Source organism: Artemia franciscana, chromosome 16, assembly GCF_032884065.1.
Source record: "Artemia franciscana chromosome 16, ASM3288406v1, whole genome shotgun sequence".
Classification (NCBI taxonomy): domain Eukaryota; kingdom Metazoa; phylum Arthropoda; class Branchiopoda; order Anostraca; family Artemiidae; genus Artemia; species Artemia franciscana.
The window spans coordinates 26,518,013-26,534,963 of NC_088878.1; the positions used below are offsets into that span (position 1 = coordinate 26,518,013).

Genomic DNA, 16,951 nt, shown 5'->3' on the forward strand with positions numbered 1-16,951 from the left:
AACAACTAGGTTGATACTTAAGAGGTAAAATCAAGGATTAAAAGCGGTGGAACCTCCCTTATGCGTCAAATATTTTTGCTCTTCGCCTTCATGATGAGAAATATGCATTTTCTTTTGCAAAAATAAAATAGAAATTTAATATAACAATGGGACGCTACGCTTGGCCTTGGAATTAAGTCTTAAGACTCAACACCATTGAGACTATTCAAGATTCCAAAAGTTTGAGCTTTGGACTCCAGCTTTTGGCCGCCACTTTGCTTTTCCGTCGGTGCGATGTAATCGACATCTATTCAGTAATTTTTGCTATTACTGCATTATCATCATCCTTTCCAAGAAAAATGGCGATTTAAATTATATTTATGTAATTTTGTAATATTACTGAAACATCACAACGAAGGTAATCGTTTAATATTAATTAGTTTGGTGAATCGATGTGATTATCAGATTATACTACTCTTAGAGAGTATTACACGTGATTGTTAGGACGATGGAAATGGATGAACTTTTTAGTTGTTGGTTATAAGTTGATCCTTGGTTATTAACTTTAGTTTGAGGTAATAGTTTCGGTAAAATTCTAGTTAATTGACTTCTTGCTATCATGGAAAGAGGTTAGTTTAGTATAATGAAACTTTCAGGGATGGGTGTACAGGCTAAAGTATGTCTTGGGAAGGTATTTTGAAGTATCTACCTCCACTCCTTCTTTCTCTAGAGGGCACTGACCTTTATAAATATGTGTTATAAAAGTGAAACCTTGGAAAATAGATCTTCTGCTTAATTGAAGTACAACAAAAATTTTTTCAGCTTCATAACGTTGCTCAATCCCATTTTATAAGGTTTTAAAGATATACAAGTACATTTCCTAAATTTTGAAAAAAACATTGACATGTTTTAAAGTTCTACTCAAATAATAGGAATTGCATTCTCAGAACTTAAGGCAGAGAAAAAGCAGCTAGGCCTAGTAGGCTAATTGAAAATTAAGGTAAAATATTGTTTTGTCAAAATTTCAAAAAATAGACCTGTCATGTAGTCAAATTTCAGGGGCTCTAGAAGGGAGAAGGAGTGGAGATGGGTACTTCAAAATACCTTCCAGCAACATACTTGAGCCTATAAACCCATCCCTGAAAGTTTCATTTTCTTAACCTAAACCCTTTCTAAGATAGCAACAAGTCAATTAACTAGTAGGTTTATTTTACAATAGTTTTGGATATGGGTTGCTTATTTCTTTTTCCAACATTTATAAGTACTGCTAATTAGCTTATTTCTTGTTTTGTGTCTATAGTGACAAGCATTTTGCTTACCATTTGGTGTATTAATAAATAAATGTTTTAAGTAAACATTGTCTTTCAACTTCCCAAAAGCACCAATTATGCACAAATTCAAAAATTCAACTAATCATTTTACAGATTTTTAAAACTTTGTGAGCTGTGAATGAGTGAGGGTATGAGGCCCAAAACAATATTCCTGTGCTTCATTTGAGCAGATATATTTTGCACTTGAATGTATAAAGTATGTTTAAAGGTAACTATATTAAAAAGTCTATACTAGAATTAATAACATGTCCAGCACAATAACATGATGATGAGCCTCCTGTGGAACATCTTGCTGGTGGTGTAACATGCCTATGGTTTGATATCCTAAGTTAGCCTATGCTCTGCACTTACTCATTCCTGATTGATTCCTTTCTTGAATGTATATATGGTTTAGGACTGGATGGTGGCTTTGGAGTGGCTGTTCCAGTGATGGACAGTGCATACAGAGAAGAAGTGATGGTGCTCATCTTGATGGTAATGGGGGACTTGACAGCTTCTTTGTCTAACCTCTTGTTGTACTTGCAAGGGATGAGGAGAAAACTTGACTTGAGAGGTTGTTCCTTAGCAGTTTTAAGTAGCAATTGTATCTCCTCTCTTCTTTTGATAGACAAAGATAAGGAGCTTGAAAGACACAAGGGGTTTCTGATACAGTTGGTCTTGCAAAGCTGGTATGAGCTTTGTTGCTTGACTTTGGACATCTGAGTGCTTTAAGGTTCATTTTATAACAGGGAGATGCTAGGGTCATTCCTAATTCTTGTTGTGCTTTGTATAGCTTTTTGACTACACACAGCTTCCTGGTGGTATATGTTTGTTTTATAAGCCCTGGGGCTTGGTTTGCTCTAGCAACTTGAGCTCATGTGTGGCTATGGAAATTGAGTTTATCATTAACAATAACCCTTAGGCCCTTCTTGTCACTTATACCTTCAAGTAGGTCTTCTGCAATATGATAAGGTCATCTAGGGTTGTTTTGTCCAAGATGCAAGACTTAGTGTTTTGACACATTGAAATGCAAACCCCCTTCTCAGATGACAATCTAGATAGTTCATCTAAATCTGCTTGCATTGTTGAGTGATCAGGGCTAATTTGGGCCTGTCCTAAGAGCTTGCAATCATCATCATTTAGTATCAGTGGGTTTTTTAGATGAGTTTTACAGTCATTAATATATATGCTTAACAATATGGGCCCCAGGATTGTGCCCTGTGAAACTCCACTATGATGTCCCAAATGTCACTGCTACTGGCTCAGCAATTTGTCCAGCTACTTCTTTTAATAGTTTGGGTTGTAGATTTTCTGGTCCAGCAGCTTTGTTTGCATAGTTCTTGGATTGGTGACTCTGGTAAAGTGGGTGGAGGGTTGACTTGAGCAAATCTGCTTTTTCTTTGGCCTCATAGGCCTTTGTTTCATCCTCTTTCATGAGGTCTGGGATATCATGTCTAGAGGCATTAGCTGCTGAGACATGGTGCCAGAACCCCTTTGGATTCTACTTTGTGTTGTTGTCTTAAGGAGCACAGGAAATCGAATATGATTGTTGGTTGGTAACACCACTTACTTCTAGCTAGTCTTTTGGTGTTGAAAGTCATATTTCAACTCTACTTATTTTTACTCCTTATTTAGATTATTTGCAATCTATCTTCTGTAACCAATGTCATCTGATGCACTTAACACTGTTTGGTTTTTACTCTTGTCTATTTCTACATTCCCTTCTATTTTGTTTTTGAACTAATTGTTTTTTCTTTTATTGCTTCTGTTATACTTTCATCACAACAGATCCAGTATGGATCTTAATTTTGGCATAAAGTGCACATTATGGTAACATCATTTTCAAAAAAATATTGTTTTAGAAAGTACTGAATGATACAAATTTGTTGGCTATACTTGCTGTAGTATTTTTTGTTGAGATTTTGTCTTTGGTTTCTGTTCTTGTGCAGAAATTGTACATCCACTTGCAGTTTGTTCTTTTATTTGAAAGTAGCTTATATTCAGTTGTAGGCTTTTTCAACCTCAGTTCCAACCAGTGCTTATAAACATCATCTATCTAGTTTTTTTGGGAAACACCAAAGCTGTGTAACCTTCTTCTCCTTTTGTAAGCCTTTTATAGCCTGTTTTGTCTTTTTAGTAGGTATTCAGTTTTGGTCAAAGTGTGATGCCTTATTTTAGGGGGTATAGTTTTGATTAAAATGTAAGAGTTGGTGTTTCACAAACTTAATTATTAACTCTTCTTAAATCATAACTGACAAACATGAATAAGTTTTTCAATACTTTTTCTAAAATTCTTACAGAGGTAAGTGTCTGTTCCAAGTTTTGTTTTATTCATGTATTTTTCAAGAAACAAATTTTAAGTTTCTATCCCAAATGCAACTCTATTCATTATTTTTGTGTACAAATAATTTAATTGAAGAGGCTTCTGTTACCAACAATGACTGAATTATCTCAATGACTAGATCATAAATGATTTTTTGAACTGATTCAAAAAATCAGAAAGTATACATGAAGTATCATGAAGTATACATTAAGTCACATTCCAAGTTATTTTATTTGGAAAATGAAGATGACTTTCTACAGTTTTTTGAATGGTCTAAAGAACCAAACAAAGACCTCCAGACATACCTTGACAAACAATCTCTGCCAGCACTTCAAAAGCCCAAAGCTCTTCAGACTGAGCAAGTAGTTACACCTGCATCGCTAAAAGACTCTAGGACATTCTGGTCCTGGTAGGCCATCTGTTCTTACACCTGAGCAGCTTGCAGAAAGGGCTAAACACGAAGCTGTTATTATCCAAAGAATTGTTGAGGTGTAAGAAGTGCTAGCATTGTTTTTATAAGCATTCTGCAAAATCACATCTAAAATCCATTGTTAGACATTATCTTAGCGTCTTGTATAATATTTCCCTTTCTGATCTCCCCATTATCTCTTATAAGTAGTTTGAAAGGAAATAAGAAAACCTTTAAAAAATCAATTGTCCCTTAGATATCTTTTTTTCTGTTATAAGAGTTTTTTTCAACAGAATTCCAAGATTGTGGTCTAATATTACAATATTAGGTAACTACAGGAAGTGCTCCCAAAGATTGATGCTGGGATTCATTATGTTGACAAAGAAAATTGAGTAAAGGCAGTGATGTAATTTCATTAAACTCTATGGTTAGGGTTGGCAAAGTTGAAGCCAATTTTCCCAAATCCTTGAATTATACAGGTTTATCTTAGTTTTGACTATATATATATATATATATATATATATATATATATATATATATATATATATATATATATATATATACATATATATACCAAATACTTCAATTTCCAATCATTCAGCTCCTCAAATTAACACGTAAAGTGATATACACTCTCATTTAAACCTCCACAAATAGGGAAAAAATAAGGACCAGCCTTTGACCTTTCCCTCCCAATAAATTTGGCCCAGTGGCAAACTATTAGCCTTCATTTCATTCAAAATTGTATTTCATTTTTGTTCAAACCCACCTTAAAAATAAGACGTAAATGTGTATATAAGAGTGTGTAAGTTTCAACTGGGCGAGTTCAAAGAAATTCACATGGAAATTATGTGTTACAACCAAATACAATCTGTATTACACAATGATTCACAACAATTATGCATTTCAGAAAGCCAAAGAAAATACGTTTCATCTACAGTGCGGAAATTTTCTTTTGTCATTGAAATCATTGGCACAGATATGTTATGATAATGATGTGGGTGGAGATACACCCAACACACTGCATCATTAAAAGCATGGTCATTTACCCAAAGCACTAAATTTTCCAACGATTTGCACAGTTGAAGGACTTGGATTGCTTTGATTATTTCTTTTCTGCTAAATCTCCAACAGTCGAGCCACAAAGAGCAAAGAGCTGAACAACTTCATCAAATCATGCTGTTACAAATTCTTCATCAAACTTCATCTTCAACTTCATCAGAGAAAAATTCATCAAATTTTCTGCACTCATTTTCTTGATTCCCATTAATTTTAAACTGACAATCTGTGCCTGAAATGCAGCAACAAAATCAGCTAAATTAACTTCTTGATAGGTTGAACGATTGATAAGAAAATTGACCCAAGAGACTTTAAGTGCTATTATAGATTTTGAATGTATAGACTCTGAAAGATGAATCAGGTCATCACAAGTTAGTTCACATTCGCTTAAATTCAAATATAGCAGGCCTGATTCCAGAGAAAAATAGCTTCATTTGTTGCAAGAGAGGTAAGACAGTTTTGGAAAAATGTTGAGAAAGTCTCAGAATACAAGCAGAATCTGTTGCTTGAAGAAAAGCAAAAGAAAATGTTAAATCATCCGTTGAACTTGATTGTACAGCAAACAGAAGAATTTTCTTCTCCATTGGCTGAAACAATGAAAGGCATAGTTCAAGAAACACCTCCATCTTCAAAAAGAGAATCTGACATTGAATTTGAGCCTGAAGATGGCCCCACTGATGATAAAGAGACTACTGATAAAGAAGAAAAAGATATGAACATTTCAAGTGTAGCTGAGGAAATTGACTACTTAGAAAACGAATCTGAAATGCCCCTTAAAGATCTGTTAAATTCATTACCACCTGGATATCTTGATCATAAAATTGAAACACCAGTTGACAGTGGTAGTGACATTGAAGCAGATGAAAGCTCTGATGATGATGAGTCCACTTTAGATGAACAAGAAGAAAATGACCCAGTGGTTGATCTTAAAGATGAAATTGAAGAGTTGGAAGCTGAACAACACCTTCCCATAGAAGATCTCCTTAAGAAATACAGTGATATTAATAGTGACGAGTATCAAAAGGCAGACATCAGTGCTCTTATTAGTGCTGATGAAAGTGAACCAGAAATGAGTGATTCAGATAGTGAATCTAAACTAGTGGAGGGACTGATAAATGAAACTCCAGAAACGGAAATTGAAAGCAAAGATGTTGGCCTTGAAGCTATGCTTGGTATCAATGACACTGATGATAGTGCAAAGGAGAGAAGGAATAAGTTATCAGAGGCTCTTGAACTTCCTGAAGATTTCCAGCCAAAAGGAAACACTTTAGCTTTTGATGAGGTTTGTTTTGAAATTTATCTGTTACTTTGTGTTTCACTTTTGCTTTGAACTAGAAACCAATTGTAACTTGAACTAACTAGCTATTCATGTTACAAAATAAACTAGCTGCTCCAGTTGAATAAATAAAAGATCCATGTATAGATACTACCAAGACTTACAACCAACCCAAAGTTTAATGTTTTGACTTACAAATTTGTGACAAATTACCTCCTAACAACTCTTGTTTTGGACTTGTCCACTTTTAATTGATGTGAGCAGTATTTCTTTTCTTTTTACCCTCTTCCCCTACAACTTTACTATTTTATTTTAAACTGTAAAATAAAAGAAATGCTGTTACAAACCCTGCCCCCTTAAGAGGAAGGACCAAAAAAAAAATTTGCACATGTAGGATTTGGTGCTTTGGGGATATACAGTTTTTGAATACTGATATATAGATGTCATGTATTTCGAAGAATTTGGGAATCTCACTAACTAGTCAGTGTGATCCCCTACTTCATCCTTAGTCTTCGTGAAGGATCACCTTCATGCCTAGTCTTGGTGAAGGAAGAATGTGCTTACTTTTGGGTAAATGTTCAAGATGAGCTTGGTCCACCAAACATTCTAACAATATGAACAATTATTCTTTTGGAATTAACTTATTAATTAAATAGATTCCTTTAAAGTTGTTACAAAAGACCCTTCTCTTCCCAAATTCTGGAAAGTAGTATCTTAAAAATACACTTCTGGGTTTTTCAGATTTCAGTCTGTGGTGTACTCATAAGTTTGGTCAAAATTCTTTCAAGTAAAAAAAAAAATCTATTCTATGAAAAACATAAGTAGAATGGGGAACATTATAAAGATTTTGGGATTTTTTTCTCTATCTTACTGGGGCGTAAGAGACATAAAAGCTATCCTCTGCATTTATGTAACCTAGTTAGACCATGCATGCACACAGAAGATTAGAAGGTGCATTTTTCAGGGCTACTATAGAGGACCCTTCAGGAAAAATTTAAAGAATTGGTAACTAAGACTTTATCGGTTTTAATTCTGGCCTTTCCCCCCCAAAAAAAACGTTAATAGTCTACCCATGTCATAGAGCTGCATGTATATATATGTTTGATTAAAGCTTGTCCTTTTCAATTGTAATAGTAGTAGTAGAACAATTTTATTGTAAATAATCATTTTATATAATAGCACAACAAAAGAAGAGCTTGCAAGGATGTGCTGAAATGAAAATAAAAAATAAACCAAAAGCTTGAAGCTTAGTAGAAGTTGCTGTGAGAAATTGGACTTGCTGTGATAATCAAATATCTTATAATAGATACAATATGAAGACATTTAATTGCATAAAGAACAAAAAAACTGATAATTATAAAAATATTGGTATATATTTTAACAAGGGATTACAATAAGCCTAAAAAAGAAAAAAAAGTTTTAAGCTTAGTAGAAATCATTGTTAGAAAAATATCTTTACCAAATTTCTTTTCTTATAAGTATGAGCAATGTCTTTTTGAGACATGGAAAAAGCTCAAAATATAAGTTCAGTTCAGAATAGCAAAAGTTATTATGAAAGCTGCAAAATTATCTATGGTACCTGAATTTTAATGTTTTAATTCAAACTAGAAAAATATCTGAAAATTTAAACTTTGTTTTTCTGTTTGATAAAATCAAATCAATTCGCGATGTGATTAAACTCACAGCTTTGAACGTAACCGCTTATATAACGTCAGTAGGAAGGTCCCAAAACTGAAAATTTGCATTTGATACATATGATGTTTCCCTTTTTTGACAAGGGAAACGCTTGGCGCTTGCCAGTTGACAGGCTGGCTGGTTCAGGACTAGCTGGCTCAGGGAGGGGGGGGGAGTCTATCTCAAACCATAAACAAGACATGAGTTTCATTTGTGATATATTAGAAACAATACCGAGTGCATTTTTAATATCTTGTTTGCCAAAATATCAGCAGCAAGTAGGGGCGTCCTGAGGGGGGTGCACACCGCCCCTCAAATTTTTTGGCTTTTGTTAAAAAATTTAACAAATGTGAAAATTTTGGCAGAAATTTTGTAAAATCCGCAGAAATATATGTTACACCTAGGATGGTTGTAGAGGAAACAATTGAAAACTGAACATCTGGGATTTTGATATCTCACTTGAGTGGATTAAGTTGTAAAACTTTTGATTTCTGTTCATTCACTTGTAGACTGTTTGACTTGCACTGGTTGATGAATTCTGTGAAGAAAGTCAGGTCAAGTTGCTGCTTTCCTACTGCATTTTCGACTATATATTTGAGAAGTGTAGACAAGTCGTCAACAAACTTGAAATGCCCTTTAAATTCTGCAAGGATAGGGTTGATAACAGCAAGAAATAAAAGAGCCCCTAATTTTGTTCCTTGTGGGCAGCTTTGACTTTCTTGTTCCCCTGTCATTGTGAACTATACTGATTACTGGAATACTGTGATTTACCGCTATAAAGTACATGGTACTCTCTGCGCTCGTAGACTCTTCAACCTGTGCGCTTTCTGTGTCATTTTGTTTTTGGCTTAAGCTGAACAGTAGTGACATCTTCGTAAGGTTTCTAGTTGGTTTGCAATGAGAATTTCAGATGGCGCTAGTGGTCAGAATTTAAACGCTTACTTTTCAGAACGCTTTCTAGGCTAATATCAGGTTTTTCTGCTGCCGTTTTTAGATAATCCCTGCATAAGTTTTTAAAATTATTGTCGCTTTAATATAAGTATATCTGACACACAAACAAGCTAAACTAAAGTAGCATGGTATGCAGGCCTAAACAGTGCAACACCGTTTAACAAGATTCATGATTATGCAGAAAATTTGGCATAAATCAGGTAGCGATTCGGTAAAATTTACGAAGACCCCCCCCCCCTCCAGTGAAATGAGGCTCAAGATGCTCCCTCCAGGAAGAAGATGAAAATCAGATTAATTATATATATTACTTGAACAACAAATTGTCGTTCATTAAAACTTTTCCTCTTGATTCTATTTCTTTAAGTTTAGAGAATATTGATCCTTAATAAATACTCTGAAAATGAACTTTGGCAACTGCTGAAGCAAAAAAACAAAAGAGCCATATTAACAGAAAATAATGAAATAATATAAACAGGTATGGTTTGAAAATAATTACCCTGCTGCATAAGAGTCTAGCCCCCCTTAATTCCTATTTCCCTTAACTATCTCCCTTAATTTCTATGCAAAACATATACTTTTTGTATTGATGTTCAGCCTGTTGTGTTTTCCACATGGTAATCAGTGTCTTGAGTGTAAAGTGTGATGGAAGAGTGATAGGAATGGAAGGCTGTATCACTTATACTATAGTTTGTTCCACTTTGTAATATAACTGCAATTTTACAGTTCCACTTTGTAATGGAGCTGCAATTTTTAAGTTCAACATGTGCATTGTTAGATTTAGAGATTTGTCACAACCCTGACAATGGTAGAACCCATGATTTTTGTTTTCTGAGTGATTAGGGAGGGATTGAAATGCAGAGAAAGCTTTCAGATTCCCAATAAATAGGCTTTTAAGAAAGGAGGGGAGACTCTTTGAAGGCAAAGAGGTTTCCAGGGCCTGTCTCACCCACCTTCTGGTGTTGTTATGCATAGGAATGTAATTACTATCTACACACTATCTTATAAATATTTGTGTAATCTGAGAGGAGGTGTTGCTACTGCTGAGTATACTTTTGTTTGTACTATAAAAATACACTCCTGTACATAAAGATAGGCTGAAGAATAATGGTTCTCATATTGATCTCTCCTTAGAAGTCAGAAAAAATTAGGACTATCAATGCACTATTTGAGGTTTTAACCTATTTGACCTCCCCCTCCCCTAAAGATAATACGGTGAACTCCCCCATCCACTAGATGTTGTGTAACACTGTAATGATATATAACTAGTTAGAAGTACTGTATTTATATACTGTTCATTTTAATGTACTCCATGATGATTCTTTCCATGGTAAAATGCCTTTTTTGCTTGTTTTGCTCTGTAAGGTTGACAAATTAAGCCTGAAGCCCTCGTAAATATTCCTCAAAGTGGCTCGGCAGTTCGTCATATTCATTGTTAATAATTTTGTTCTATTTTAGAATCAAGCCCATATGATGAATAAAAGCAGACCACAAAATTCAGACGCAAGATTTTGTCTTCAGGCTTTGTCACAATATGGGAGTCTTCAGACATCAAATCCTCTTTCCTGGAACAAGAACTGTGTAACCTGTGAATTTCATTCCAAATTTAGAATCCCAAGCCTTGAAAGTTTATCACTGAGAGTTTTAATTGAATCAGAGGACATATCTTCTCTAGAATCTCTTTTAGAACATATATCTTCTTTAGATTTGCCAGTGGAATTCTATGAGAAATTAATGCAACATGTTCTTGTCAAAAATCACTCAGTCAAAAATCTACTGAAGATCTGGCCTTCAAAAAGCATTTCTCTTACCTCTGTTTTTCGTGACCATAGGCTACAGTGCTTTAGCTCAATTAATTTTGCCACAAATCTGCTTTCTTCTTTCATCAATCTTATTTTAGAAAAAGAAAGTATTCTAGTTAACATTTTGGATATAAGAGGTGTTGTGTTGAATATTGTGGATATTTTTTCATTTTTAAAAAAAATATCGGATATACGCGCTGAAGATAGTGATTTGATTTACCAGATATCGCTGGATCTTTCGTTAAAAAGATCGGAGTTGGGTATTTTGATTTCCGAAGAGTATATGAACCTCAATGCTATACTTTGCAGTGACTCTGCAAGTAAGTTGCAACTAAATCTATGTCATTTAAAATTGGACGAATCCTTTAATGATATATTTATTGGATCTGACATTGTTTACCAAACTCCATCGTTTAGGGTAACAGAAGATACCTATATACCTATTGGGGTAAAATACTATACTGGACGTGACATTGTTTTCAACAGTCATGGGGTAGCGCATAGGGAGAGGGCAAGTCTCTCAAAATGCCTCTCAGCAAATGTACTTGAAAGTGTTATTATACAAACCCAAAACCTTTCAACCATGACAAATATACTTGATGAATTGAAACTTCAGAAATTTCATAATCTTAAGGCTGTAAGTATTGCAAAAAGTTGTATAGACTTTAATAGCTGTCCCGTAACTGCTGATCTGTTTGGCAGATGGATCGCTAGTCTTCCGTGTTTGCAGCTGTTAGATTTGTCAAGTAACAAACTACGTGGCTACTTAAACAGTTGGATTTCTAACCTGAAATCAGGCCTGCTATATTTGAATTTAAGCGAATGTGAACTAACTTATGATGACCTGATTCATCTTTCAGAGTCTATACATTCAAAATCTATAATAGCACTTGAAGTCTCTTGGGTCAATTTTCATATCAATCGTTCAACCTATCAAGAAGTTAATTTAGCTGATTTTGTTGCTGCATTTCAGGCACAGATTGTCCGTTTAAAATTAATGGGAATCGATAAAATGAGTGCAGAAAATTTGATGAATTTTTCTATTGTGCTGCAAAGTTGTTCAGCTCTTTGCTCTTTGTGGCTTGACTGTTGGAGATTTAGTAGAAAAGAAATAATTGAAGCAGTCCAAGTCCTTCAACTGTGCAAATCGTTGGAAAATTTAGTGCTTCGGGTAAATGACCACGCTTTTAATGATGCAGTGTGTGGGGTGTATCTCCACCCACATCATTATCATAACATATCTGTGCCAATGATTTCAATGACAAAAGAAAATTTCCGCACTGTAGATGAAACGTTTTTTCTTCGGCTTGCTGAAGTGCATAATTGTTGTGAATCATTGTGTAATACAGATATTATTCGTTTGTAAAACATAATTTCCATGTGAATTTCTTTGAACTGGCCCAGTTGAAACTTACACACTATTATATACACATTTACGTTTTATTTTTAAGGTGGGTTTGAACAAAAATGAAATACAATTTTAAATGAAATGAGGGCTAATAGTTCGCCATTGGGCCAAATTTATCGGGAAGGAAAGGTCAAAGGCTGGTCCTTATTTTTCTCTATTTGTGGAGGTTTAAATGAGAGTCTATATCACTTTACGTGTTAATTTGAGGAGCTGAGTGATCGGAAATTGAAGTCTTTGGTATATATATATATATATATATATATATATATATATATATATATATATATATATATATATAAGGTTTACTTAAAACTTCTGCATTTTCAATCTCTTTTGTCTGTGAATTGGTCAAAGAACAAAGCTTTAATTAGCAACCTCTCTTGGGGACTTAGTTATATAGATCAATCACAAATTCGATTTGTGTCTCTTATCACATTTTTAAAGTTGATAAATGTGTTCTAGAATTTACATGTAATACATAATATATACACACACATATATGTATCTATTGTCCTTGATCATCAGGATATACTATTGGGATTTATTGCAAGGATATATTATTAGCTGTACTGTATCTTTTGATGTGTGGTTTACAAATAGAACAAATAAAAGAACTGACCCCTAAATTCATAATCTGAAATCTGTCGACCTGATTTCAACCACTAAATGACCAAAAAAATTGAACAAATCCTTATTGCCCAAGAACAACTTTTAGCTAAACAGAAAAGAAGAATATTTGTAGGCGGAACTCCTCATGAGATCAATCCTCAGTGAGAAAGCTTGGACCCAATGGGTGTCTTATTTTCCAAAAAAAAACAAAAAAAAACATAAATTTCACTTGTATTCAAGCATAAAAGGCATTTGGTCGGCTAATGATAAAAGTAACACATTGTTTTTTTGAGAGAAAGATGGGTTTTTTAATATAAATAACAAAACAAGCAAATGGCCCGAAGCAAGGCCCGAATTTAAAAAAACTTTAAACAAGTTCATATATTTGATATTTCATATATTTATAAGTTAATATGCCACACGTGTGCAGAGCAAAAGCAGTTCCACTAAAGCCATATTTGGCTTAAGACAATAAAGTGTGTACTGGTTTATACTATATTAGATATTATGTTATATTATATAGCAGAAGTATGAACGCATATGCTTATTTAAATACTAGCGTGAATATAAGCCCCTGGAGTTGCCCAAAGTGTGACCAGAATGTTTCTTTATTTTGGAAAAGATCATATTTTCTACCAATATTCTAACTTCAATCATTCCTTGAAGGCGTAGCGTCTATCTGCTCCGAGGTTCACTCACGAGCTAACCACATTAAACTAAACCAGCTACCAAAACATGATCCAATTGTTGAACCAATTCCAGGTTCATATATATGCACGAGGATTGACACTAACTTGAGGATAAATTGGGCATAACTTCTTATAAGGAATGTGCAAAGCGGGAAGGGGGGAATTCGTATCCATGAAATCCTAAACTTCTGGGCATTTCTTATTTTAAAAAATCGTTTTTACTACTCTCTCCTCCAACGTATACACCTGTTTCTTTCAGATGCCTGTGACTTTTGAGTCTGATGCTAAATGTTCTGAAACTGTATCCAACATATACTAGACCATGGGCTGTATTCTGATCTGGTTTATGACAATTACTGCCATTTAATTACTAATTTACTAAAGCAGTTGAAAATTTGCAGATTAAATTAAGTTCATCGAAAATGGGGTGGCTTCAGTATTTCCTAAAGTTTTATGATAATCTGCAATATTGACCATAATAGTGTAGGATGTGTGAAATATATATTTACAACATTCTAATTTTATTCTTCTGTATTGCAATATTAACTTCAGATTTTTAGGAAAAGCCACAGTGCTGCCAGCGATTCAGCTCATTTCGTGCACACAATTCGCTATTCCAAAATTAGACTAGATTAGGGGTCCATTGGACCTGGTTGTGTAGTGATAATTAAGCTGCGTGCACAAAATGTGTAATGCTGACATAATGTGAGTAGTGTGGCAGCATCTTAGACTTCCACTTAAAATTACGATGTTACATTATCTAAACTATATGCCTTATTTTAAATTCACATGAGTATTAATATTTTAGCGAATTGTGCAGATGTTTACTGAGGCGATATTATTTCCGTTTGTGTTTGAACTATATCTTTACTATTGTAAAACTGTTTGTTATATGGCCCATATGCCTTGTGTGAGCCCTACATAAGACAAATATTAAAGCATATTGTAATTGTCACTTGCAGTCCTAAGTGACAACCTCGGCTAAGTTTCTGAGCATTTCTCCTGTGAGGGGGGAGAAGATAAAGTCGAGAAGTTTATTTTTAGTGTGCTAATTTTTCAACTTTTCTAGGGATAGGCCATGACTAATGTTGAGGGGGAGCAAAGGAAGATCTATGACCCTGAGTTCAAGCAAGCTAAAAAGTGTATATTGTATCTACTTATTAAATCAGATAAAAAAATTTACATATTATCTAGCATTCATTGTGCAGCCTCTACAAGGTCCCAAAAACCTGCTGAGGAAACAAATCGTGGCCTAAGAATGCGCCTTCTTCGACCTTCCCCGTCCCTGAGAGATCCTGTTATACCCGTAATTTTTTGGATCTGTGAGCACCTTTGTATACTAATGCTACATAATCTCAATTTTTTTTACATCAAATAACGACTGTGAAATCAGGGCGACAGATTTCAGATTTTGAATTTGGGGGCCAGTTCTTTTATTTGTTCTAGTCGCAATACATTTACAATTTGTTCGTTTCCCACTTATTCGTAGTTTGTTTTTGTACAATTCTAGGAATTGGAGTTAAGTTGTAAACTCATTTGTGTCAAATTAAAATATATACTTTGTTTTTAACTGTTTTATTACTTATGCTTGAGTAGAAGTATGCATGGAATGGAACATGTAGAAGCATGTATGGAATATGTGTGAAAAAAGAATAACAGAATAAGCAGTTGAAATGATACCACTGGCTATTCTATTGATACTTAACAGGAGTATTTAACTCCATAATTCTTGCCTGATGCTCAACCTTACTTGCAATATTTTTCCGCTTGAGCTTGACCATCCTTGTCTGAGGGAATCAGACCAGTTTCAACCCTATCAACAAAGGGCAATGAACCCCCTGCAAACAGTTGTACTTCAATATTATCAATGTATCTTGTAATTTCACTAAAACCAGTGCTATTATCTACTGCTTGTATATCAGGCTTTTTAACTGGGGTTTTCAAATACATGAGTTCATTTAGGTCACCAATATTCATAGTAATTTGCTGCTTCTCATTTTTCTGTGGAGACTGTAACATACTCAAGACGCTACTAAAGGTATCTTCTGCCACTGATTTTTCACCACTAGACTTTACAACAGCCACTAGACTGATTCGGAGCCAATTTCGATCTTTGGGCGCCAGGTGTGAAGATCGAATGAAGAATTGTTGGAGATCACTACACCAGACATTGAAGACTGAGTAGCTCGGCACTCAATCCTCTCCTGAAAAGCTTGTCACCTGAGACAAGTATAAGTATTCATATTTCGGCCAAGACTTCCGCTTGACCTTCTTCAATGTAGAATAATAAAAAAAAAGTTTCGTTTTCAGTTTTTTTTTTGGCACCTGATATCTACCAAGTTGAAAGGTATCTACCAAGTATCTACCTGGTTGAATCAGAAAAATTAGAAAAAATGAGTTATTTTTAACTTACGAACCGGTGATTGGATCTTAATGAAATTTGATATTTACAAGGATATCGTGTGTCAGAGCTCTTATTTTAAATCCTGACCGGATTTGGTGACATTGGGAGGAGTTGGGGAAGGTCCTAAAATCTTGGAAGACGCTTAGAGCAGAGGGATCGGGGTGAAACTTGGTGGGAAGAATAATAACAAGTCCAAGATACGTGAGTGACATAATCGAACCGGTTCCGCTCTCTCTGGTGGAGATGGGGGGGGGGAGTAATTCGGAAAAATTAGAAAAAAGAGGTATTTGTAAGATTTAGAAGGATCTTGTGCTTTAGAGCTCTCACATGATATTGGGGGGGGGACAAGAATTCTTGGAAAATATGAAAATTGAGGTATCTTTATCTTACGAATGGGTAATCGGATCTTTATGTAACTTGATATATAGAAGGATCTTATTTCTCAGGTGCTCCATTTTCAGTTCGAATCGGATCTGGGGACAGGGGGTTGGAGGGGAGAAACAAATCTTGGGAAACGTTTAGAGTGGAGAGATCAGGATGAAACTTGATGGAAAGAATAAGCACTAGTAATAACGTGACTGACATAGTTAGAACAGATCCGTTCTCTTTGGAGGAGCTGGGGGGGGGTGTTGATTTGGAAAAAGTGAGGTATTTTTAAATTAAGAACGGGTGACCGGAACTTAATGAAATTTGATAGTAGGAACTCATGTCTCAGAGCTCTTATTTCAAATCCTGGCCAGATCTGTTGACATTGGAGGAAGTTGGAGGGGGAAACCGGAAATCTTGGAAAACGCTTAGAGTGGAGAAATCGGGATGAAACCAGGTGGATAGAATAAGCAAATGTCGTAGATACGTGATTGATGTAACCGTACTGGATTCGCTCTCTTTTGAGGAGTTGGGAAGTGGGGCTCAGTGCTTTGGCGAGTTTGGTGCTTCTGGACGATGGAAATTGGTAGACGTGTCAGGGAGCTGTATAAATTGACTTGATAAAGTTGTTTTGCCTGATTCGACCATCTGGGGGGCTGAAGGGAGAGGAAAAATTAGAAAAAATGAGGTACTTA

The 16,951-nt window shown here is 34.9% G+C and overlaps 1 protein-coding gene across 1 annotated transcript; it reads left to right on the top strand.

Moving 5' to 3' along the window:
- The first annotated feature begins 290 nt into the window (after positions 1 to 290).
- On the top strand, positions 291 to 15,056 carry LOC136037288 (uncharacterized). Its single transcript, XM_065719921.1, has 3 exons — positions 291 to 397; positions 4,932 to 6,362; positions 10,437 to 15,056. Exons 2-3 carry the CDS (start codon positions 5,607 to 5,609, stop codon positions 12,144 to 12,146), a joined length of 2,466 nt encoding a protein of 821 aa, XP_065575993.1. The 5' UTR covers positions 291 to 397; positions 4,932 to 5,606; the 3' UTR covers positions 12,147 to 15,056.
- Positions 15,057 to 16,951: the final 1,895 nt, after the last annotated feature.

What these genes read in the sequence shown, in the direction of transcription:
- LOC136037288 (XM_065719921.1), top strand. Translation starts at nt 5,607, where the DNA reads ATGTTAAATCATCCGTTGAACTTGATTGTACAGCAAACAGAAGAATTT. An exon ending in ACACTTTAGCTTTTGATGAG is followed by an intron (nt 6,363 to 10,436) that starts GTTTGTTTTGAA and finishes GTTCTATTTTAG; the next exon opens with AATCAAGCCCATATGATGAA.